We start from the raw sequence: 24,186 nt of genomic DNA, 5'->3' as shown, positions 1-24,186 counted from the left end.
ATTAAAATGGGTGAAACTGAAATGTGTAACTCACACAGAAAAACCCACACTACTAGTGTTGTCAAATGTTATTTTGTTTTTTGTTGTTGTTTGTAATATATTTGGTTTTTTTTCTAATTTAAATTTTCACTATTTCCTGACTGTGAACTGCAAACAGTGTTAACTTGATGTAAGTAAGGCCCTTAGAGGCATTGCCTCTGCCTGTTCCAGACATTTTTGCCAATTTGCATTTTGTTTTAAATAAAAATTGCAATATTTTATTGGCAATTAAATTTCAGGACATGTTACTTTCTTTTAGGGCATAGTGACTGAGTGAATAATGAAATTCAAAGAAAAACATGCAGTTACATATCTACAAGATTAAAAAAGGAACTGGTTTGGCATTTCACACTTACATGTATGATGACTTGAACATGTGAAAGCCGTCACAAATGATTCGTTACAAGTCAGAATTCAAGGAACTCTCAGTGGTTTTCTTTGGAAATCATCCACAGAGTTTGCCGGCACCCATTCAGATGCTGAAATGTTGTACACAAATGGAAATGGCTCTTCTGAAGCTGCTAACACAAGACAGGTTCATATTTCTAGAATAACAAGGCGCATTTTGTTCTGCACTGTATATCTTCTCTTTCTTCACCTCCAGTCACAGGTTACAAATGTTATATCATTTAGCAAGCTAACCAAAACAGTAAATACAACATTGCTGACATTTGACTAGCAAACAAAATGTCAACAATTTGTGTAATACCTTTTTGGTTAGCCATAATCCTTTGCACAGCTTTTATAACAAGCCACTCTGAAAATTAAATGGAGGTTTAGGTCTATGTGCTTGCATTCACAGAATCTGTAGAAGAAGAAATGGGACATGACTGCCTGGCACACACAATGCACAACTGTTTGCCTATCTGCAGATTTTAAAGTATTCCCTATCTTGTTTAAAAGATATAATTGGGATTGTCATTTTAGCACTACATGACTCTGACTATGCCCATGATTGTTGTTCAATTTCCCTTTTCCCTTTTGGAATGCTCACCCAAAAGTGAGGCTGGGATAATTAGCAAGAAGGGAATTAATGTTTGTATTTACATTTATTGGAAAGAAAGGGATTACAAGAGAGTAAGCAGCTACACAATGAGAAATACACATGTAAAGGAGCACACCAGCACCAGCTGTTTGCCTAGCTTACTTGGGGCCTTGAGCCGCCAGCAGCATAGGAGACAAAAACCAAATGTGTGAAAGTGACTAAATACTTGTCAGTTACAGGCAGCAGCTGACAACTGGCTAATTAAAATAATAGATCTCGGCTTCTTAACTTGCTGGTAGCATTTTGGGGGAAAAAACACTGTGATAGAAAGTTCAGGAAAAGATCACTTGTTTAAGTGGGGGTTGTTGTGATGGGAAGGTCAGGCACAGGACATGTACTGACTCTAATGGCAAATGTGTCTGAGAGTTACTTTTTCATCATCATCTTGAGATAATTGCCAAGTGAGATCTACCTTTATTTTACAATTGTGAAGCATTATTTCTAAAATGTGAGAACAAGAAACCCAATTTCTATCATTTGCCCTAAAATCTATAATCTAACATTTCTTCTAAATTGGGATTGTACTAAAATCAGATTCTGGGGACACTTACGTTGCCCCAAAGACACTTGGTCTTCCACATAGGGCTCAATTTTGCACAAGGTTTGTGTAATTTTTGAAACTTAAATTGTGTGTACAGTCAGTCTATGTACATACTGTACTTAGCTCTTACAAACGGAGTATATCTGGCAGCTAAATCTGTGTTATATTTACTCTGACAAAGCAAGTGTCCTGCTGTAAATGCCAAACTTCAGTATCCCACAAAAGCAACACTCCACTCAACATTTTAATCTACAAGGTTGACAGAAGTTCAATACCAGCAAATAGTGGCTTATGCAAGGAGTGCTTATCACAGAACTGGAACCTCATTGCTCAATTTCAGTGCTGGACTAGAAGTATATTGTATGTCCTGTTGTAAAAGTTATAATAAAAAGAATGGGACATATTTTGTCTTTTGATATGTATACTCTGAAAAGTGCAATTTTAGCAATGTCAAATGATATTTAAAAGATTGATATTAAATATATATAAAACAAAGATTGACACCAGGCCTCTAATAAGGGACAAAATATTTCCTTCATACCTTCGTTCGACACAAGGATTGTGGAAAAAAAGGTAGATTGCATTGTAAGGAAATACGATAGCTCTTCACCCAGTCACACACTAAGAATGCAGAATAGGAAGTTGCTTGATTCAAATCATTGTCAATTATCTAAGACCTGGAAATAAAATTAAGTCCATCTCACATCTTCTAGATGGGGGTCTTCTCCCCAGGCTATCTGAAAATCCACTCAATGTAATGGATAACAATATGTGATCCAAAAGCATCATTTGTAACCAGTATTGGAAAAATACTCTGGATATATTACTATTTCAGTAATACTATTCATGTAGATTCCATATCCATAACGGAGTTTTCTTACCTTTTTTAGCTGGGCAACCCCAATAATATGGGGAACGAAGGTAATATTACACTAGTTAGTGTAATAAATAAAATATGTGTCCCTTGTATAAGATAAAAGAGAACAAACTCAATTGCAATCATCTTCACCTTCCCCTGTCAAAGAAGAAACTAGTGTATACGCTGAGATACTGATTTGCAACCTTGAGCAGAAAATAATTCCTTCCCCTTGGGAGCAAATATCGTCCTTGCAACTTCATCTAGCATCTCTTCAGTGAACTGTAGATCTCGAGCAAGAAAAGCATCCCGAGCACAGAGCTTCACATGGCGATATTCCAAAGGCAAGAAAGGTACCAGAAAGTCTATGAGGTTTTCCTGATGAAGGAAATTGTGGGCATCTGGAAAAAGAAAGAAAGAAAGGCACAATTCATCTGGTAACTCCTGCTTTTTAGTTATTGACCAGGGTAGACAGTAATTAATTACTTGGCATTACTGGGGAGGCCAAAATAGTTTATTTTTAATAGTATCTTTGATACACATGGCCTATTTTAAGATAATACCAGCAACAGTGATAGGCTATTTTTTCCTTGTTGGCAATACTGGAGTAGTTTCATGATTTGTGTCCTGGTTACGCTGTTCTGATCTGTCTGGTACTTTTCTAGTTTTTTTTCTATTACTTTGTATGCTAAGTAAGGAGGAATGGTTGTAAATAAGGACATTATGTCAAAGGAGACAATGATCTTTTCAGGAGCCACATTAAGCCTTGTAGTTTTGTCAAAAATTGTGTGGGTGATGTGATCATACTGTTTGAGGGTAGAATCAGGAAACTTAAGCGTTGTGCCAGCATTTTAAACCAGGTTGCTGATAGGGTACCTCATAGCACTACAATAAGTCTGTTCCCATACATTTGCAATTTAAAAACAGCAGGAAAAAACGATTTGATGAAGAGGAAGAGAAGACAAGTTAATGGCAACAAAGGATTATATTGGCTTTGTTGTAGATTTAGAGCTGCTTTATATAATAAAACAAAAAACACTATCATTTATTTATAGCTGCTCATCTCACCAATACCAACTTTGGGGTGGCATCCGACAATGAGATAAAACAGCAATATAAAAAAAACAGATATTAAATGTAAAAATCCATGGCAAACTGAAAACTTTCTGGCAGACTAACCAAGGTTGGAGCCACTACAGTAGAATTTAGGGAAGAGGCTTACTCTGCCTCTTTCTTTCTATTTTATACCTCTTATCTTGCAGAGTAAAACACACAAAGAAAAGGAAATGGAAACGGAGTATCTAGAACAGGGATATCTGTCAAACTTGATTTCATTAAGGGCCGCATCAGGATTGTGTTTGACCTCAGGGGGCCAGGGTGGGCATAGCCAGGGTGGTCGTGGCCAGCTCGATGTCACTTGTGTCAGGCGCCTGTGGTGGCTCGAGCGCTCTGCAAGCGAAAAAGTGCTCCCGAGCTCCATTTTCAGCTGTGACGGCCTGCAATCCTCTGCCAGAGAAAATGGAGCTCGGGAGAGTTGCACATGGCCCTCGCAAGCTCCGTTTTCGCTTGCAGAGGCACCGCCAGTGAATAGCTCCTATCAGCTGTTCCAGGCTGCGGGGATCATTGCCGCCCATCAGCGCCGGCACCGCCCATCAGCTCTGTCACCTATCGCTGCCTTTGCGCGCCCCATTTTCGGCCTCTGCATATCTCGCTTTCGGCCTCCATGCGTCCCATTTTCAGCCTGTTCCAGGCGGCGGGGATAGCCGCCACTGCCTATCCCCGCCACCTGGAATGGGCCGAAAATGGGATGTGCAGAGGCTGAAAATGGGGCGCACGGAGGCTGAAAACGGGGTGCGCGGAGGTGGCAACAGGTGACAGCGGCAATGGGTGGCAGTGATCCCCACAGCCTGCAACAACTGATAGGCGATATTCCAGGATGCAGATCCAACCGCCAATCAACTGCTCCTGCTAAATCAGGCTGTGCTGAAACTGACCTTGCTGTTTGCTGCAAGGAGGTAAATTGCTGGGAGGCAGAAGCCGAAGGGTGGGGGCCGGCGGGTGGGCGGGGCTTCAGCAACATTCACTGTATAAGATGAACAGACATTTCCACTCACTTTTTTTGAGGGGGGAAAGTGCATCTTATACTCCGAAAAGTACGGTAGTTTAAAAAAGCTTATATCATGAAACATGGTATTAAGATGCTATAATATTTTCTTTTAGACTAACATGCCTTAGTATCTTTTGTGAGTGCCTATTAATCAGCAGGCAAGAAAAGAAACTGCATACATTTGAAGAAAAATAAAACCTGGCATGTCACAGTATGTGTTAACAGATCCCTCCAATTATTGCTTGTGACCATATTATCCATTCCATTAGAATGGTGAAAATTAACATACTTTTTAAAAAAGCACTGATATTATTTGTGTATGGGCAAATATAACTTTACATTTGCTTTCAATCAATATCTTTGCAAAAGACAATGCATTACTACCCGAGTTAGAACTGCAGTGGCGGTAAAGCTTTAGGAACAAACAGCAATTCACCTGGGGAATCCAGCAGGTCTCTCCGCAGGAATTGTTCTAAATATTCCATGGTGATCTCTTCCCTAGCTTTACCAGCTTGCCAGAAATCCAGGGCCACCTTATTGATGATGTTTCCACCAGTGTTACTGGGTAAAAAAAAAAAAAAAATTACAGGTAGTCCTCAACTTATAACCATTCATTTAGTGATTATTCAAAGTTATAACATACTGGAAAAAAGGTGACTTATGACCATTTTTCACACTTACAACCACTGCAGCATCCCCACAAAATCAAAATTTGGACACTTGACAATTGGCATGTATTTATGATGGTTGCAGTGTCTTGGGATCATGTGATCATCTTCAGCGATTTTCTGACAAGCAAAGTCAACGAGGAAGCCAGAATCACTTAACATTTGTGTTACTAACTTAACTGCAGTGAATTGTGGCAAAAAGTTGCAATACTGACTTAACTGTCTTGCTCAGCAATGGAAATGTTGGGCTCAATTGTGGTCATAAGTCAAGGACTACCTATGTTTCATTGACCGACAGAATTTAGCAGTTGCAGCAAAATATAACCTTTATATATAAACTTTATATATAACTATATATATAAATCTTGTCCTATATTCACAATAGTATCACAGGGCAAGGTTGTTAGTCATTATACAATAAAGTCCTGAGGGTGAAAGTTTCTCATTTCTACTGACACATTAAATCAGTTTGAATTCACTTGAATTACCCAGAATGGCTTGCGGTAGAATGTAAGGACAGGCAATCTGCAATCATATGTGCATTTTAACCTTCTGTTTTCTGGAATGAGATAAAAACGTGGAGCATGATTTCTTTACCCATTTCTTTTTTCTCTCACTCTTTTGGGGTATTATTATTATTGTGGAATATAGGTAGACTGAGAAAAAAAATGCTTGTTCTAAGACACCTAGTGCATTAATAGCATTCATGTTTGCTATCTTCCCTCTAAAGAGGATTTTCAATGAGGGATTTGGTTCACTTTGGTAAATCTCCAGCCTCTTAGGAAAAAGCAGTGGCCTTTAGGTCTCAATAAATCAGAAAAAAGAAATTGGCACAAATCTTACTAGTTTCAAAGATCCAGTGCAAAGAAATATAGGTAGCAAAAAGTGGCAGATACAGTGGTATCTGTACTGACTTACAATGGTACTCAACTGCTTTGAAACTCATCAAATTTGGTACTCAAGGCATTTTGATGTGAAAATTTTGTCCCCGTACTCATCACGTACTCAACACACAAGCTAGAATTTGTCAACGCTGGATGCCTTGTGACTCACTGCATTATTCCTTATAGAAAAGATCTGGTACTCATCATTTGTGGTACTCATTGCGCTTCCTGGAACCAATTAACAATGAGTACCGAGGTACCACTGCATTTGCTTTTCAAACTCGATTATCATTATCAGCAGGCCAGTTTTTAATAAAGGTAGACGAGATTTTAATTTAAGGTTCAAAGCTTCTTCTTAGATGTTAGGCAAAGATAAATATGGTTTTTTGGTTAATAAAACTTCTGTTGACTACCTGAACATAGTCATGCAGTTTTCTTCACTGTAGTATGGAAGTAAGTTTGCTAACTCCTGCTCATGCTTTTTCCTGGGAGGTTTTTTGTTTTCTTAATCCGACCTACAGTCCTGGTAGCTTTCCAAGCACGTTCTTAAACATGACTGACTCTGCTTAGCCCCAATAAATTCAGCTAGGACTCACCACCTACCAATTAGATTTAAATCAATATATTCAAGTCGAATTGCAAAGAAGCAATTTTGAGAGTGATACAACTTTTTTCCTGACTTTCATTCCTAGTGTCAGGACCCCATGAATATTTTATAGTAAATGTTATTTATTGTATCATTAGTGAGTTGATTAGAGACAGAGGTATTCTTAAGAACACCAGTCTTTCCTCTCTAAAGTGTATCCTTGAATATCAGCAACATTGTAGATAATAGAGTCAGAGAGTCCTGTATGTTTCTGTACTTGTACTATACAGAATTTGTAAAAGGACAGAAATAAATCTTACTGCTTTTGCAAAGTTCAGCTTTTAGGCTAGGCCAAAAGAAAGTGCAACTCAGGATCTGCTAATGGAAGTGGCAAGAAAGTTTCAGAAATAAACTTGTGGAAGTATTAATATGTTTCTAGATTTTTCTACCTCATTTTTTTTTTATCCTGGATTATTACTCCTCAATATTAAAAGCTCAGACTTTTAATATTCTGAAAAGACCCCAGAAAATATGACTTAGGATTTGTTTCTTACACTCAAAACAAAATTTACCTCAAGAATAAGAAGATGGACCGCCGATAATCAACCTTGTCAGCATTGCCATGGTGACCCACATATGGTTCGAGGGCATTGAGGAGATCAGGATGCAGCTTCTCTGCTTCATCAAAGATGAATAAGGATTGTTCACAGAGTTCAACTGTCTCAGTGATTTGTTTTGTTAGCTCGACCTGAGTGAACAGGGAAAATAGGCATGAAAAAATGATTAAAATGGCATAAATAAAATTGATGTAGCCAGAGATTTATTTATGGCTTTATATCCCCTCTTTTAGAATGGATGCTTATTACACAGCCTTAATGACCTTTAAAAGCAATCTGTAAAACATCAAGAAAAATGAAGTCAATATGAAATTATCAACAAAATCCAAAAGTTTTTTTCAATTAAAAATCTTTGTTTATATGCTATTAGTGAGGGAACCAGAAATATTTTCCAAGGGAGAGTGATCTAAAGGTCTGTGATTCCCACCAAAAAGGCTTTTATGATTGCCTGACAAAGCACATTTCTGGGAGCAGAACCCAAAGAAGTACAGTAAGAATGCAGCCTGGCTAAAGGAGGTGGGTATGAATTTTTATAAAAAAAGATTGAAATGAAAGAATTTGTAATAACAGCAGAAATAGTAGAGAAAAGGGTAAGGAAGATCAAGAATTGTTCAGGACCAGGTGAAGATGAATTGCATAGCTTTTGGTTGAAATATATGATTGGTCTGTGTTCACTCGTTGCCAAGCAGTTTAACAGTATACCACAAGGAAGTGAAATTGAAGAATGGCTAACTTCTGGCAAAACTTACCTGATAATAAAAGATCCAACAAAAGGGCAACACCTGGCAACTACAATCCAGTTATTGGCTTACAAACAACTTTCAAACTGTCAGTTAAGATTCTCAGTCATCCTGATAGAGTTGTCTGGAAGCAGAAGTCCAGTTATGGCAACTGGACTTCTTTTCTTTTTTTAGTTTGAAATGCTTAGCTCCTTGGATAAACATTGGCAGAGTATTTGAGGAAAGTGAAGATGCCATAAAGCAGAGTTCCTCAACTTTTCAGCTTTGCGGACCAGCAGGGGTGGGTGGCAGTGGGGATGGTTCCATGCAAGAAGCAGGCACATGCACAACTCTATTTGTGTGAGTGGTGGGCACACGCACCCATCACTTGTGCAAATGGAGCCTGTGTGCACACCATGTGCATGCGCTTGCCCACCACTTCCGCAGCCCGATTCTGAATGGCTCAAGGCAGGCCTCAGCCCAGGGGTTGGAGACCTCTGCCATAAAGTCATAGTCATTCACAATCATTCATAGCACGCTATAAAGGCTTACTAAATATCAGAGAAACTGAACTGACCCTCAAGAAGACTAACTGAAGAAAAGAAAAGAAACATGGCATGGCAAAGGATTACAAAACCAGTAAACAAAAAACTAGCAGACTAAGCAGATAACAGCAAGATCTGGCAATGGCTAAGAGCAGGGACAATATTATTAATATTATTAAACACTATCTTTCTATCCCAGATCCTTGGTTAGAACTCAAGAAATGGACAAAAATGCCAAATTCACTCTAAAGATCTGGCCAACTACGCAGCCAATCATAATTAATACAATTTTATGCCACCTAACTCTGGATGTTATTCATATTAATAGGGGCCCATGATTCAGCCTACTCACCCAGACTTTTAAACTTTGACCTGCCTTTGAGCATCCTTAAATCAATGATATTGTCCTTACTATTTGTATTTTGGGCCAAATAACTCATGTGCTTTGATCTAGTCTTCTCAAGCTACACTATTTTGTTTGGATCCCTAAGGACAGGCCATTGACATTATGTCCTTTGCTAGAGAGAGAAACCGCAGCAGGATTAACCCAAGCAGATCTTTGGATATAGGAAGATTCATATGAACATAGCCAACTTTCAAGTTAATTAGGCAATCTAGGGCTTTTTAAAACCAGTAGTGTATAATAACCCATGGAATGACAATCAAGGCAACTATGTGGTGTAACATGTACAAATTTCACTAATGTTGTGTTCCGTAAACATCCAAGAATTCTGAAGGTCCTTATTTTGTACATTTCCCAAGATAAAAGAATTGATCCATGGACCTTCTGCATGCCTGACTTCTAAATAACACCCCCTCCCTAAAACTGCACTATACTTAACACACACCCAGAGAGACACACAATATACAAATATCCTCTTACCTTGTAAAGGTCCATGTAATTGAGATGAGGGAAATGAAGTACTGAGATGAAAATTTTAACACAGTCACTTTTTAGGCCATCTCGATAAAGATGTTCTGCCATTAAACGAGCTACAAAGTTCTTGCCAGTACCAGACCAGCCATGAAAAGAAAGAGTTAGTGCTTTCTCTGGCTGTGGTGTTTCCAAGAAACCTTGAATGGCTTTCAGGACAATTTTTTTGGCCAAATGCTGGCCATGGAGTCGTTTGCTCAGAACCAGTTCCAAGCCTGTGGGGGGAAAAAAGAGGATGAATCTCTTGCATGGCATGTTGGAAACTGCAGAAGCCTTACATTGCTAGAAATCAGGATTCACAAGATCAAGTTAGAATTCTCTTGAGCTCGAACTGTCAAACATAAGGATTGCATAAAAGCACACTGAAACAACAAGTTATAGCCTTGGCTCCAAAATCCACTTGTCAAAACACCTCACTGTTCTTTCTTTCTTTATGTAAACTAGTAGTTCTTGTAGCTGTACAAGATATGCTTAATGTGGGTGTGAAATCTCTAATAGTCCTTCAGAAAAGATTTCTGATAACTGCATTTGATAGTACATATTCTCTATGTAAATTCTTATCTCTTATCTCTGATCCTTTGCTTCAGCCAGTAACTTGGAAAACATGACAAAACCTAAGAATTAATCGAGACTGAAAACAGTCAACAAAAAATATTTCTGAAAGTGATTAGAGAAGGAAATATGCACACCCAGTTTTTATTAAAGGTGAAAATTATGGTTTGAGCAAAATGGCTATTTCCTCATTTCCCAGAGGAAGATTGGAGGAGAAATTGGAGGAGCAACTGTACAGAGCACTTGTGGGCGATCTCAAGTTGTCTCCTTGTCTGGAGAGGAATTATGAAGAGCCAATCTATTTGCTTTTAGCAGAGTCACCTTCAGTTCACTATTTCTTTCCAATTAATTTGATCAAATATGTATTCAATCTCAGTGCTTCAATCATTAGTTTATAACTGAAAGAATTGGTCTCCATGTCAAATCAAAAAGGAACAGTGCAACTTTAGTGTGTGGGAACTATAAGGGAAAGATTTTGGTTTTATAGCTTTGTCATCCTCCAGAAAGATATAGTATTATACTAAAAGAGATGCAGTTAGGAAAAGAATATTGAATACTATAACTTATTTTTTAAAAATACACAAAATCCACACTGCTTAAAGCAAAGCTGATCAGCCTTTAAGCCAGTGTTTCTCAACCTTGGTAGCTTGAAGATGGGTGGACTTCAACTCCCAGAATCCCCCAGCCAGCTCTGCTGGCTGGGGGATTCTGGGAGTTGAAGTCCACCCATCTTCAAGCTTCCAAGGTTGAGAAACACTGCTTTAAGCCAAATAAAGCTGTGTAGCACTCCCAGATCACATTTCTAAATTTCAGAAGCATAAATGCTTACCTTCAGTAATGCAGTATTTTTAACATGGAGGAGGGGAGGAATTAAAATAAGAAGAAAGTAAAGTCTTTACCTGTGATATTGTTGACCACTCTGCAGTCTCCTGTTGGGCAGCACCTGCCAAAACCACAGTACCAGGTTGAGACTAATTCAGTCACCATGGGTAACTTCCAATCTAAAAGGTAAGAACACCAGATTGGGAAAAGAAATATTTGAATTGCTCCTAGGCAGTTGGCTTGAAAAAACTTCTACCTTGTTCCCCATTCTCAATCTGTTTTACAAATCTTGCTGTTAGCTCTTATATTTTCAATGCGCCTGATGAACAACTATTCACTTGCCCAAAGTAACCAATACTGCACGGCAACTCTTTCTCTTTTCATTTTTGCTGCAGCTTTGTCTACTATTCTTCTTCTACAATTCCACTTTTCAGGGCTTACTATTATTTTTAACACTAAACTAAACCAGCCAGTCTGGGATAGCCAGTTGAAAGAACACAGGGATTTCAGTACTCAGATGCAAAGTTACAAGAAACCGAAGCCTGTGTTTTCCCTATGATCCCTTTTTTGGCTCTTTCACCCATAATGAAGCAATTGTAGAAGTAGACCAGACATGAGCAAAGAACATCCGTTTGTTCTAGAAAAGTTTGTCAATCTTGGCACCTTTATGAGACAGGGACTTCAACTCCCAGAATTCCCTGGCCAGCATCTTCAAATCCATGCCTATTACAGTTGCCAAGTTGAGAAACACTGTTCTAAGAAGGAAGGAAATGGTTAAGTCTGGATGGATGGATAATATTTTGCTGAATAGATAATATCTAGATGGATAATATTTTGCTGAAAATAAAGAGGCCACACATGGAAAGTTCCCACTACTGTAATTCAGATGAGATTGGAATTGGATAAGTCTTTATCCCCTGATGTCCCATTCATTGTCATGCCTTTGTTTATGAGAGAATTAGCTCCCTATTAGGAGAGTAAAAAATCCATTTCCCCTGAAACTCTTGAGGATTTTTTTCACCGCCCACGTTTATCTAGGGATTTTATCAAAATCCCTAGATAAACCGGCATAAAAATAGTTTATTAAACCTACGAATGGTGTTAGTAAAACCTTGTGGTAGTTCAGGGACCATTTTTACTTTAGCCTTTAATCAATTTATTTGGTCATTTCTTAGAGGAAGGGAGCGATATCCGACTGAATCCCCAAGCTTTAAAGTATTAATGTAAAACGGAATCATTTCTACGCCCGTTTGAGCTGTAATAGCACGTTCAGCATAGACTTAGAAATGGTGCTAAAAGTCTGCATTAAAGAGCAGCACTTCCGCGTCCTCTCTTCCTTGGAGACCACGGTAAGAATTCTGGGAGTTGGAGGCTGCAAGTGTGCAGCCGGCGGCCATTCGCCAATGAGAGAGGCAGCAAGCGCCAGGGGGAAAGCCCCGCGGAGACCCTACCGTGCTGTCCCAGGATGCCTCTGCTGCCCTCCTTCTCTTCCTCGCGCTGCGTCCTCCCTTCCTCCTCTTCCTCGCAGCCTTCCTGCCACACCTGGCAGGCCAGCAAGTGCCAGTACCGGCGGGAAACGTCCTGCACGGCCCCGAGCTGCTTCTGCAAATGCTCGTACTGCCGGTGGCTCAGGAAATCCGCACTTTCAGCCTCTTCCCCGCGGTCCTTACTCGCTTGTGCCCCCATCAACTGCAACGCTAAGCAGACATATAGCAGCCCAGTCCGGCACCCCATGGCTGTCTGCGGAAGGAGGAAGCCCGAGCTACGGCACCGGACTGTCTATATCGCCGGGCAGCCGAAACCAAGCCCAGTTCTGCAATGGGTTGGGAACTGATCTCATTTCCCTTTCGATCGGCACTATTTCCTCCTTTGCCCAGAGGCTGAAGGTCCGATAAAAAAGCCTTTCGCAAGTCTTGTTTGGAGAGAAAGGTCCCCTGGCTTTTGGAATGCAGTTCGTGTATTTTGGCTTCTCTTCCTTCGGAATAATTGAGAAAGAATAAATAAGAGAGTTGGGCTGGGGCCTTCTTGTCCGTGCTCGTTTATTTCGTCTAGTCGGAAGGGCCTCGTTGACCTGCCCTATCCTGGCACGGGGGAAAAGGGCCATCGGGGGCAATTGCAATAGTTCTGTCTGGTGTTTTCCGTGAGTAGAAGATAGACTATGCTGGGATCGCCGGCTCTTATCACTTGCATGTTTTCTCGTTTTGGATGATCGCAACAAAATAACTGCCCCTGTGCATGTTCTCCGCTGAAGTGAAGGGGATGGGGAGGCTTAAGTAGGTCATTTGGTTACACTAGATTCCGTTCTGGTAACACTGCGATGTGCGCCTAGCCAGGGATCCGGTTGCCCTTGTAGAAAGTCAGAAAACACCTTCCTAGAGAATGAAATATTTTGAGGAATATTAAAAAGGCAGGATAGAATATTTCCCCTAAGGGAGAAATGTGGAAAAATCTTAAGGGAGGCAGAAATCAGCCCTGCCCAAAGCAGAAATTGAGGAGGGCAGTTTTAGAAATGCAGATTTGGTAATCCATTCAGAAAGACTGGGTCAGACAGAAACTCCAGATAAGCGTCACAATTAGGCAATCCAAAGATTGACAAGATTAGCTCAGACAAACACCTAGGATTTGCATTTCCCCTTCTGCCTATACAGCCATTCATGACCCATACATGACCCCATAGGAATCAAGAAGGTATAAAAACCCACGCACTCTCAACTCCATTTTGTCAGCTGTCCTAGAACTGCACGCTGTGTGTGTTGATTCTGCTCATCAATAAATTGACCTTTCTTTCTTAAGCAGCCTCCATATTATTCCCTGCTTGGAATTGGACTTGGATTTTTCTTCCAACACCTTGCTTGTCTTCCTTCCTTCCTGACGGCTAGTACTCTTTATTCAGCACACACATTTACCATGGGATTGCATTGGAATTGTTTGGCTGTCATAGGGTGCTTGGCCCAATCTTAGGGGGCCAGCCCTTGTACTGACTGAAAAAACCCCACTGAGACCTGGGGGAGATGAGAGACTGAACTCTGGGACCTGGAAGATCTGAGGGAGGTTGGGAGAGAGATGGGGAGGCCGCCCTTATGCTGCTTTCCGTCCTCACTCCCCCTCTGGCCTGGTTTTTTTGGCCTCATTATGGCCCTTTAACATCAAAACTGATTCCATCCGCTTTGGGATATCTCCTTAGTATCCATCTTATCCATCTTATTCTCTCCTAATATCACCATATTCTGAGCTGTACCCAGCTTTATATTCCAGCATGTGTCTCTTTGCTGTAAAGAGAGTTGTTGCTTATGGACGCATGTACTAAGGGAGTCGGACCTCTGCTGCTGTTTTACTATCGGACATGATGGACCATCTATATCCATTGCCATTTCCAGTTCTGGCCAGCCACTGTGAGAGGGTGATTTTGGTTATTTTTCTCCGGCTGTGGCAAAACGGTATGAGACTCCTCCCATTGCTGTGAGAGGACAGTGGAGTCCAGTTAAGCTACACCTGAAGTTTCTGCACTTCTCTCCGGGACCTTTCTCTGATTTCGGATTACCATCATTGACCCTATGGCCATATGTTATGTTATCATCACCCCTGGCTATTGAATGTATTCAGCGGCCGAGCTCCTTGTGCTGTGAGACTCCTTCCTCTCATAGGCCTGGCCCGCCATACTATCGAAGGCCTACCTTGATGACGGGTTTTGGAACCTCGAGAGGTGGCATGCGGTGAAGAGGAGGTTGAGGGGTTTTTTATCTAAATTTTTAGCTCAATTTTTAAGGGGTTCCGGGGGGGGAGGGTTGGATTGGAACTAGGGTTGTGGGTTTGGGGGATAACCCACTGAGGGTGGGGCCTGGTCCGGCTGGGGGTCGTGGCATGGGAGGTGCGGAGCTCGGGGTCAAGGAGGCGGTTAGAGTTTGTACTGATGAGGGCCATTCCATCAGTACTGTGGGTGGGAGGGGCAGATATGGTGGGAGCAGGGGGCCATATCTTGTTGTGGGAGTGCGCGCTTACTGTCTTCTAGTGGTGGCGCGCTCCGGCCCCCAATGCTCTTCTCATTCCCCAGGTTGCACAGATCCTCAGGGCCCGGGCTTCGGCTGATGTTATGCAACGCTAGGTCCGTGGTAAATAAAGCCCCCCTCATTTGTGATCTTGTTCAGGAGGGGGGAGTGGATCTGGCGGATATCACAGAGACCTGGTTGGGCCAGGAGGGGGGTCTCCCTCGTTGAAATGTGCCCACCTTGTTTCCGCGCATTTCATCAGCCGAGGTCACAGGGTAGGAGCGGGGGGGGTGGCGGTTGTTATAAAAGAAGGTCTTGGTCCGAGGGAAGCCACTGTTCCTCAAATTGCCGGATGTGAGTCCCTCCTTGTGAAGTGGGGTCATGGGGTATAGATGGGCTTGCTGATTACGTACCTGGCTCCCTGCCACGTGGCGGTGGCCCTGCCCGAACTGCTCAACATTACAGCCGGGGTGGCGGTTGACACCCCCAGGCTTATGGTCATGGGGGATTTTAACCTGCCATCCGTCGGTGAAACGTCTGAGACAGCTCGGGAGTTCATGGCTTCCATGACGGCTATGGACCTGACCCAGTTAGTTCATGGCCCTACTCACACGGGGGGAAACACTCTGGACTTGGTTTTTGTCTCTGGTCAGTGGCTGAGTAATCTCGATATAGGGGATATAGTGATTGAGCCCTTGTCATGGTCAGATCACTCCTTCGCTTTGACCTTCGAACCACTACACCCTGCCGCAGGGAGGCGGAACCAATGAGGTGGTTCTCCCCCAGGTGCCTAATGGATCCGGATAGGTTCCAGAGGGAGCTTGGGCCATTTCTTGAGGCTCTGGCTCACGACTCGACTGAAGACCTGGTGGCCACCTGGGATAGGGCGGCCGCTGGAGCTTTGGATCGGGCCGTGCCTTTGCGGCCTCTGACCCGGCGCCAATCCCACTTGGCTCCCTGGTTTACCAAGGAGCTGAGGGAGATGAAGCACTGGAAAAGATGCCTGGAGAGCAGTTGGAGAGCCAGCCTTTCCGAATCCGATCAAACACTGGTGAGGTCTCATATTAAGACCTACCTAGTGGTGATAAAAGCGGCAAAATTTAACCATTTTTCCGCTCTTATTGCATCATCAGATAACCGCCCGGCCGCCCTGTTTAGGGTGACCCACTCCCTGTTCCATCTGGGAGCGCGGGAGGACCCCTTGGAGGGTAGGGCCGAGGACTTTGTGCAGTATCCGTATGACAAAATCGCTCAAATTCGGGAAGACTTGGACACTGACTGGGTAGATTTGGGAGGGGTGATGGAGGCAGGTCTTGAGAATGTTATATGGGAGGAGTTTGACCCTGTGACTCCCGGAGACATGGACAGGATTCTGGGTAGACTTAGCATGGCCACATGTTTATTGGACCCGTGTCCCTCCTGGTTGGTGCTGGCTTCTCAGGAGGTTACACGAGGCTGGCTCCAGGGGATTATTAATGCTTCATTGAGTAAGGGTGACTTTCCCGCTGCCTTGAAAGAGGCGGTGGTGAGGCCTCTCCTTAAGAAGCCTTCCCTGGACCCGGCAGTGTTAGTAAATTATCGTCCAGTCTCCAACCTTTTCTTTGTGGCGAAGGTTGTTGAGAGTGTGGTGGCGCGACAGCTTCCCAGGTACCTGGATGAAATGGTTTATCTAGATCCATTCCAGTCGGGCTTCAGACCTGGGTACAGCACGGAAACGGCATTGGTCGCATTGGTTGATGATCTCTGGAGGGCTCGGGACAGCGGTTATTGCTCTGTCCTGGTCCTATTAGACCTCTCAGCGGCTTTTGGTACCATCGACCATGGTATCATGCTGCGCTGGTTGGAAGAGTTGGGGGTGGGGGGCACTGTGTTGCGGTGGTTCTCCTCCTTTCTCTCTGACCAGTCGCAGTCTGTGTTGGCAGGGGGGCAGAGGTTGACCCCGAGGTGCCTTGTGTACGGGGTGCCACAATGGTCGATCCCCTCGCCCCTTCTGTTCAACATTTATGTGAAGCCACTGGGTGGGATCATCCGTGGTTTCGGGGTGAAGTACCACCAGTATGCTGACGACACTCAGCTGTACATCTCCACCCCAGGCCACCCCAATGATGCCCTTGAAGTGATGTCCCGGTGCCTGGAGGCCGTGTGGATCTGGATGGGGAGAAACAGACTCAGGCTCAACCCGTCCAAGACCGAGTGGCTGTGGTTTCCGCGTCCCGATATAGCCAGTTGGTGCCATCACTGACTATTGTGGGCAAGTCGTAGGCCCCCACGGAGAGGGCTCGCAACTTGGGTGCCCTCCTGGATACACGGCTGTCTTCAGAAGAACATCTGATGGCTGTGGCCAGATGGATTTTCTATCAGGTTCGCCTGATTCGCCAGTTGCGTCCCTTTCTGGATTGGGACTCCTTATGCACGGTCACTCATGCCCTCGTCACTTCCCGCCTGGATTACTGTAATGCTCTCTACATGGGGCTCCTCTTGAGGAGCATCCAGAGGCTCCAACTGGTCCAGAATGCGGCCGCGCGGGTGGTTATGGGAGCGACATGGCACTCCCATGTAACACCTCTCCTGCCCGAGCTGCACTGGCTCCTGGTGGTCTTCCAGGTGCGCTTTAAGATATTGGTTATCACCTTTAGAGCGCTCCATGGCTTAGGACCTGGGTACCTACAAGACCGCCTTCTGCCACCGGTAGCCTCTCACCGGCCAGTACGCTCCCACAGAGAGGGGCTCCTCAGGGTGCCATCGGTCAGTGTTGACTGGCGGCTCCCAGGGGGAGAACCTTCTCTGTGGGGGCACCTGCCCTTTGGAGCGAGCTCCCCCCGGAGATACGGAGGACCCCAGATTTATGCATTTTCCGCCGTGCCCTCAAGACTTTTTTATTCCAACAAGGTGGGCTGGCCTAATACTTTTTAATTGCTTAATTTTAATTTTAATTTGCTTTTTAAAAAAGGGGTGTTTTAATTAGTATGGGCCAAATTTGTTTAATATGTTTTAAATTGTTTTTACATTTTATATTGTATGTGTTTTATCTTTGGCCGTTCACCGTCCTGAGTCCTTCGGGAGAAGGGCGGTATATAAATCCAAATAAACCTAAACCTAAACCTAAACCTACTGTTGTTTGGTTTGGTTTTAAATTTGATTGTGGGGGGGATGGAATGAGGGCGGGACAATATAGGAAGTTCTCCTTTCCTGAGAAGTGCAAAGGGTCAGAAAATGACCTATCTGGGCAAGGCGGCTTTTTTTCCCTTTCTGCTCTTGCTACATGCTGGGAACTGAGTAGGATTCTTTTCTTTGAAGTAGTTTCTAAAGTGACTTGTGTTTCTGCAGATCTTGAGGGTCTTCCTGGAAAGGATATTAGATGCCGGCTGATAAAGTGCAGACAGTCATCAAACAGTAGCAAAGCATTAGAATTTCTGTATCTGGTGGATCAGATTTTTGTAGTCCAGTTCCAGCAGCCCATCTCCTTTAACCTCCCCAAATCTGTTTTGATTTGGTCCATATGAGTTCTGTTTATTTTCCTGGTCCCGAGACTGTGTCAGATCAGGACCTAACTCTGAGAAAAAATGTATGAATATTGGAATGTGACATAATTATGACAGCATGTGGTATAAATCTGGATGTACCTCAATATGTTAATTTCCACCGCAGGTTTATGTTCAGCAATGGTAGACCTACACCTAAAATTTGGAGAGACTTTGTGGGTGCAGGGGTTCTTTTATTTATGAAACAGTGACATTAGGGGCCTGATGTGTAAGACCAAATGCCATTGGATATATTTTTATCTAGGTTGCTAACCATGGGTACAGTTACAAGACCTCCAAAAAATGAATTACATCAATTAACAATATCAAGAGTCAGTTCTTGCTTCAGAATAATTTTTTATTAAAATAAAAATAGTATTTTTTTAATTTCTTTAACTTGCAGCTCTGATGATTAAAAACAGGTAATAGGTAATTGAAACAATCAGCCTCATTGTGATCTCTTCCAATTCAAATGATACACTTTTCTTCATCTATGGATCATGAATTTATGACTATTACAGCATGCATTTTGCTGGACCGTATCATTTGAATCTAAACACCTAGAAAAGGAAACACATGTTCGCTATTTGGTCTTTCATAATGAATTAGATCATAGGGATGATATTAATGGTAGTTTTTTGAAATTCAAATTGAGGTGGGCAATAAATATTCCCAGTCATCAGCTCATTCAAGTGTTCTGAAAAGGAGCAAGACTTTTGCTTATGTGAAAGTAATATGTCTGGAAAAACTCTGGAGACATTTTTACTAGCAAAGGAATGTCTGCAAGAAGATTTAAAATTGTCTGCAAGAACACCTCAAAGAGAATGATTAAAAAGATGGAAACTTTAAATTAAACATCTTCATAATTGGATAGAACTGCTTGAGGAGTTGCCTGGAGGTTCAGAGGAGTGGAGAATTTGGAGATGTTTAAATAGACCACACACTGGTTTGGCTAGAATTAAAAACCATATGAAAAATGAGGGTTTCTAAAGATATTTACTGCGAATGTGGCACTATTCAAACAACAGTTGGCCCTGGGACCAATATGCACAAAGAATGACTTGGACAGAAATAACCCTGCCATCAATGTGGCCCCACATTTATTTATTTATTTATTTTATTGAATTTCTATACCGCCCTACTCCCGAAGGACTCAGGGCGGTGCACAGCCATGAAATAAAACACATATACAAAATTTAAAATCGAATAAAATGAATTAAATAAATTTGGCTGAATTAATACCCATAATTTAAAATACCCATATTTTAAAATACATTAAAAATTTAAAATTTACACTTAAAAGGGAGAAGATTTAGGCGAGGCCAGCTTGATGAAATAAAAGCGTCTTCAGCTCACGGCGGAAGGTGCGCAGATCCGGAATCCTCCGTATCTCTGGGGGGAGCTCATTCCAGATCGTCGGTGCCCCCACAGAGAAGGCTCTCCCCCTAGGGGCCGACAGCCGACATTGTTTGGCCGACGGCACCTGGAGGAGCCCCTCTCTGTGGGACCGTACTGGTCGGTGGGAGGCTGTTGATGGTAGTAGGCGGTCCCGTAAGTAACAGGTCCTAAGCCATGGAGCGCTTTAAAGGTGGTAACCAGAACCTTGAAGCGCACCCGGAAGACCACCGGGAGCCAGTGCAGCTCGCGCAGGAGAGGTGTTACATGGGAGCTCCATGTTGCTCCCATAACCACCCGTGCGGCCGCACTCTGCGCCAGTTGGAGCCTCCGGGTGCACCTCAAGGGGAGCCCCATGTAGAGAGCATTACATTGGGCTAGAAGTATATAAATCTATGTTTTTATTAAAGTTTTACATCTTTGTAAATTTAAATTAATAATTTCCCCCTTTCTAGTTCCTGCATTTCTGACGAGCAAACATTTGAGTGATATCAGAAGACTGTCTTCATTAGATAGATACTTTTTTTCTTCATTTTTGTCTTAGTGGCATTTGTGTAATATGAAAAGGCTTGAGTGTTGTATCTCTCAGACTAATGAACCGTTGTCATCATTTAAGGATTTTTTGCCTATTATAACTGAATACAAAAGAAAGAAGAAAGTGAACAATATTATGAAAAATATTTTTTAAAAATACTGCCAACATAACATTCTTCATATGTGGGTATATTTGTGTTTCTGTGTGTGTGTCTATGTACTTTCACTCCTTTAATTCAGCTATATTAGATAAGTATTTCCCTGTCCCCATTCTTTCTTTTTTAAGAAAATTGTTTAAGCAATCCTGGGGAGATAACTACAGAGCCACTGGAAGAGGTTATCCATCAGTTGGTATGGTATCAATGATTAATGATTGCAATGGTTTCATAATCTGATAAATACATGCATGTTCCACATGAGCATTTCTATGAAACACAGCTATACAATAGTTCATTATAATCAGCCAAAACTGATCTCTATCAGTGGGTTTATAGTATTTGTTTATAAATTGCCATTAGCATCAACTTTCAGATCATTGAGTCCTTAGGGCTATTCCCTTCCAGCAATAAAGAATAGGTCTTTTAGCTGGAAATTGGGCACAGATAATCCTCTTCCTTTATACAAATGTAAATTTCCATTCTATGGAAACATAATTTTTAAAAAGTGCTATCTAAAAGTATTTAATTTGTCTCACAGTTCAGTTGATAACCTGTAATAACATTCTTCCAAAATGTAAGGATAGAACAATAGAACTATATAAACAGATGCTTTAATCTCACTGCATCTCTAAAACTTAATGATTATCTCAAGTTTGTGCTATATAAATAAAGGATTCCAGTAAGCCCACAACATTCTTTGTTAAACAAGATGCAATGAAAAAAACTATTGAAGTTCTTGATACTAATATTAACATATCTTCTCATTGTGCAGAGAAAATGGGAATACTTCATTCAGCCACTGAAGTTTGCCCATCAAACTGATCACTTGTAATTGTAATTTTGTTAGGGTCATAGGCTTTCACAATTCAATTTGAATTTCAGATTCTTGTTAAAAACACGCTTACCAAGTGACTGCCATGGCCTGTCACAAACTCTCAATTATCAGAATGCAAATGAGTGAGATTATGCCTCCATCATACCTTTCAACTACTCAGGAGACTTTCTGTTACTTTTGCTGGTCTTGGTAAGGCAGATGGAAAAAGTTCTAAATGAAATACTGGGTTGAAACTATCTACATTTTACTTTCAAAGAATAACTTAGGAATTTGCAGGGAAGCCAGAAGCCTTGCTGAACAAGTGATTTATGATCTCGACTTGTGCTTTGCATTGGACCACACTGTATTCCCATGTATTTATTCCTTTAAATGAAATACCTTAAATATATTCCAAACTATATGAGGCACAGAAACTAGTGGGCATTAGGGGAGATATGGACACATTGGCATCCACAGATACCATATAATTCTGATTATTTTATGCATCTGTATCTATTTGCACTTTTTGTGATACCATAAATAGTCTTCAGTCCTATAAAGTATATCTTTCTCTTCTGTCAGCTAGTTATTATGCATTTATATTCATATTTAAAATAATATCATGAGAAAGTATCTAATCTCATGGCTAATATTTGATAAAAATTGTAATGTATACATAGATCCTGTTTGTTTTAAAGAACGTTTGTGATGCATACGTCAAACAATAATATTTGATGATTTACTTGTATTGCCATCATTCCATTACAAGGAAACTGAGGTAATGCTTTGTACACTGAATTTTATCTCTTAGCAATCTGTTTGTCCTCCAATTCATTTGGATTAACTTTAATCTCCTATGGACTTTATTTTTCTAAATATATTCTTTAGGATGTGTTTATTTTATTGAACAGCAGTTTATGTTATTCTCTTACCAATTGTAGAATTGAAGGCTGAAGATTAACACAGTAGTTTTTTCCACATAGCTGATGCTGTGAAAGCAGATATTGTTCTGTGGATGGTTTCACTCATCCGAGTGGGATTCTTAATCTTTTGTTTGATACTAAATGAACAAAATGGAGCCACAGCACATCAGAAGAAGGGAAGCAATAGCCTATTTTTTTAACCAGTTTCTCTCCAGAACTTTTCCATTTTTTTTCTTCCCTCACTGTCAAGCAGTCATCCTGGACCATTCCAACACTTTCATCCCTTCCTTCCTGCATTATTGCTATGATCAGTTTGGCCATACCTACATCTACCTGTGCTGCATTTTCCTAAATACCTGGATGAAAATGGATACTACTGTCCGTCGTACATTAGCCCAAATTACCATATTGTTTGGGAAATCTGAAACACATCTGATGTATGAAAGATTATTACTGTAATACTGGATGTATTACTCTTTTTCAGTGCCCTTGGCAAAACAAGTATAACAAATCTGAACTACTTTGAAACCTATATAAGCCATGGTCTTTGCAATACAAAATCAATTTTTTAATAATTTCTGTTCACATGAAGTTAACAACTTGAAAGAAAAGCATAAATGCCTGCCTTTTGTTTGCTAGATGGAGATTATTATTTTATGTATTAGATTTTTATCCCATCATTATAAGTAATTCAAGGTGGCAAATATATATAATAGTCCTTCCTCCTCTTCTTTTTCCAACAACCACCCAGTGAGGTGGATTGGGCAAGAGAGAGTGACTGGGAGTGACTCAAACTCACTAAGCTGGCTTTCATGCCTAGAGTAGGACTAGAATTCATAATTTCCTGGTTTCTAGGCCAGCAACTTAATTAACTTTAGTCTATTGTTCACCTAGAGACATACTATCTGCTACTGGTAATAACAATTCTTGCAATCTCATGTATTCTTATCTAGAAAAAGATCCAAATAACATGTTTCATTTTTAAATAAAAAGGCTCCATTAATTTTCAAATTTCTAAAAAATGACATCAGGTGGCACTGTTTCACAAGAAAATAAATATTTTCTTGCCTAACAGGCTCCAATCTATATAGCCTGTTCACAAACCCTTAGAAAAGTAGCAACTGTAGGTTCTTACATCTTAAAACATTATTGCTCAGCAGAGACTTTGTTTACTAACACAGCTGTCAATATGCCTACCTTTCCTGAACATTTCCCCCAACTATACATTTAGGCTAAAAACCATTTGGGGCACAAATCATTCATTTCCTTATCTGAGTCAGTGGACAAATTATACTGTATTGGTTTACTAGCATCAAATAAATTAGCAAACCTGCCATTCCTTGCATGTCCATGCCTGATTCAAGTAGATTTGCCAATGACTACAAATCTGTCCCAAGCTGAACTAAATGCTCTGTGTGACAACTTCTTAACTTAGCTGGTTTGTTCTTTTCAAAATTCTAAAAAGAATGAGCGAGTCTATAAAACTGCTAAGGCCATGGAAAACTAAATTTTAGAAAAAAGATAAAAAACAGTCATAATCAGTGGTGGTGAAGAACAAAAATCTACCGAAAGTAGGACCAGTCAAAATGGCACAAAAGTGTGCATATGTGTGTATTGTTCTTCCTCTTTGTATTCCCCTAAAAGTGATAGTTTTTCCAGTTGCAATGTATGGCTGTGAAAGTTGGACCATAAGGAAGGCTGAGCACCAAAGAATTGAGGCCTTTGAACTATGGTGCTGAAGAAGACTCCTGTGAGACCCTTGGACCACAAGGCAATCAAACCAGTCAGTCCTAGAGGAGATCAACCCTGACTGCTCTTTAGAAGGCCAGATCCTGAAGATGAAACTCAAATACTTTGGCCACCTAATGAGAAGGACTCACTAGAGAAGAGCCTAATTCTGGGAACAACTGAGGGCAAAAGAAGGGAATGGCAGAGAATGA

The 24,186-nt window shown here is 41.4% G+C and overlaps 1 protein-coding gene across 1 annotated transcript; it reads right to left on the bottom strand.

Annotated features, from left to right (window-relative positions):
* Nucleotides 1-1,069: 1,069 nt before the first annotated feature.
* TOR3A (torsin family 3 member A) lies at nucleotides 1,070-18,002 on the bottom strand. Its single transcript, XM_034409713.3, has 6 exons — nucleotides 12,367-18,002; nucleotides 10,993-11,094; nucleotides 9,491-9,756; nucleotides 7,299-7,474; nucleotides 5,025-5,149; nucleotides 1,070-2,882 (listed from the first exon to the last, which is right to left on the bottom strand). Exons 1-6 carry the CDS (start codon nucleotides 12,647-12,649, stop codon nucleotides 2,656-2,658), a joined length of 1,179 nt encoding a protein of 392 aa, XP_034265604.2. The 5' UTR covers nucleotides 12,650-18,002; the 3' UTR covers nucleotides 1,070-2,655.
* Between the last annotated feature and the right edge of the window lie 6,184 nt (nucleotides 18,003-24,186).

This window comes from Pantherophis guttatus, chromosome 3 (assembly GCF_059756535.1).
Source record: "Pantherophis guttatus breed Tessera chromosome 3, ASM5975653v1, whole genome shotgun sequence".
Lineage (NCBI taxonomy): Eukaryota > Metazoa > Chordata > Lepidosauria > Squamata > Colubridae > Pantherophis > Pantherophis guttatus.
The sequence above is the reverse complement of the archived record's forward strand: the minus strand, read 5'-3'. Positions and strand labels throughout refer to the sequence as shown.

Excerpts from the sequence above, each read along its gene's own strand:
- TOR3A (XM_034409713.3), bottom strand. The coding sequence starts at position 12,649 with ATGGGGTGCCGGACTGGGCTGCTATATGTCTGCTTAGCGTTGCAGTTG. Across the intron at positions 5,150-7,298 it reads TCCATCTTCTTATTCTTGAG|TAACACTGGTGGAAACATCA; the intron begins GTAAATTTTGTT and ends TTTTTTACCCAG. Across the intron at positions 2,883-5,024 it reads AGACCTGCTGGATTCCCCAG|ATGCCCACAATTTCCTTCAT; the intron begins GTGAATTGCTGT and ends TTCTTTTTCCAG.